Source organism: Egretta garzetta, unplaced genomic scaffold (assembly GCF_000687185.1).
Source record: "Egretta garzetta isolate BGI_Z169 unplaced genomic scaffold, ASM68718v1 scaffold359, whole genome shotgun sequence".
NCBI lineage: Eukaryota > Metazoa > Chordata > Aves > Pelecaniformes > Ardeidae > Egretta > Egretta garzetta.
The window spans coordinates 70,335-70,715 of NW_009260795.1; the positions used below are offsets into that span (position 1 = coordinate 70,335).

Sequence of the window (381 nt, forward strand, 5' to 3'; positions counted from 1 at the left end):
CCCGCTCCCCCACAGCCCCTACCTGCTCCCCCGTCAGAGCCTGGGCCACCCTCACGGTCCCCGTGGCACCCATCTCGAAGAGGATGACCTTGCCCTTGTGCTGGAAGCGAGGGGCTCCGGCCACGTACAGGCGCTGCCCCCCGAGCAGCTGCAGTGAGGAGACGGCGTAACCTGGGGTGGGAGAAGCTCGGCCACCCTGTGCCCCTGGGGCACCCAGAAACCCCGGGGCACCCAGAAACCCCAGGGCACCCAGCATCCCTGGGGCACCCCGCATCTCCCTGGGGCACCCTGCATCTCCCAGGGCACCCTGCATCTCCCCGGGGCACCCCGCATCTCCTGGGGCACCCTGCATCTCCCGGGGCGACCCGCATCTGCCGGGGA

At 71.4% G+C, this 381-nt stretch overlaps 1 protein-coding gene across 1 annotated transcript in view; it reads right to left on the reverse strand.

Moving 5' to 3' along the window:
• LOC104133359 (integrin alpha-10) overlaps positions 1-381 on the reverse strand; it is a 20,037-nt gene that overhangs the window by 7,747 nt on the left and 11,909 nt on the right. Inside the window, exon 5 of the mRNA XM_035902117.1 lies at positions 14-171. Coding sequence (XP_035758010.1) covers positions 14-171 — 158 coding nt within the window. The remainder of the gene's footprint in view (positions 1-13; positions 172-381) is intronic.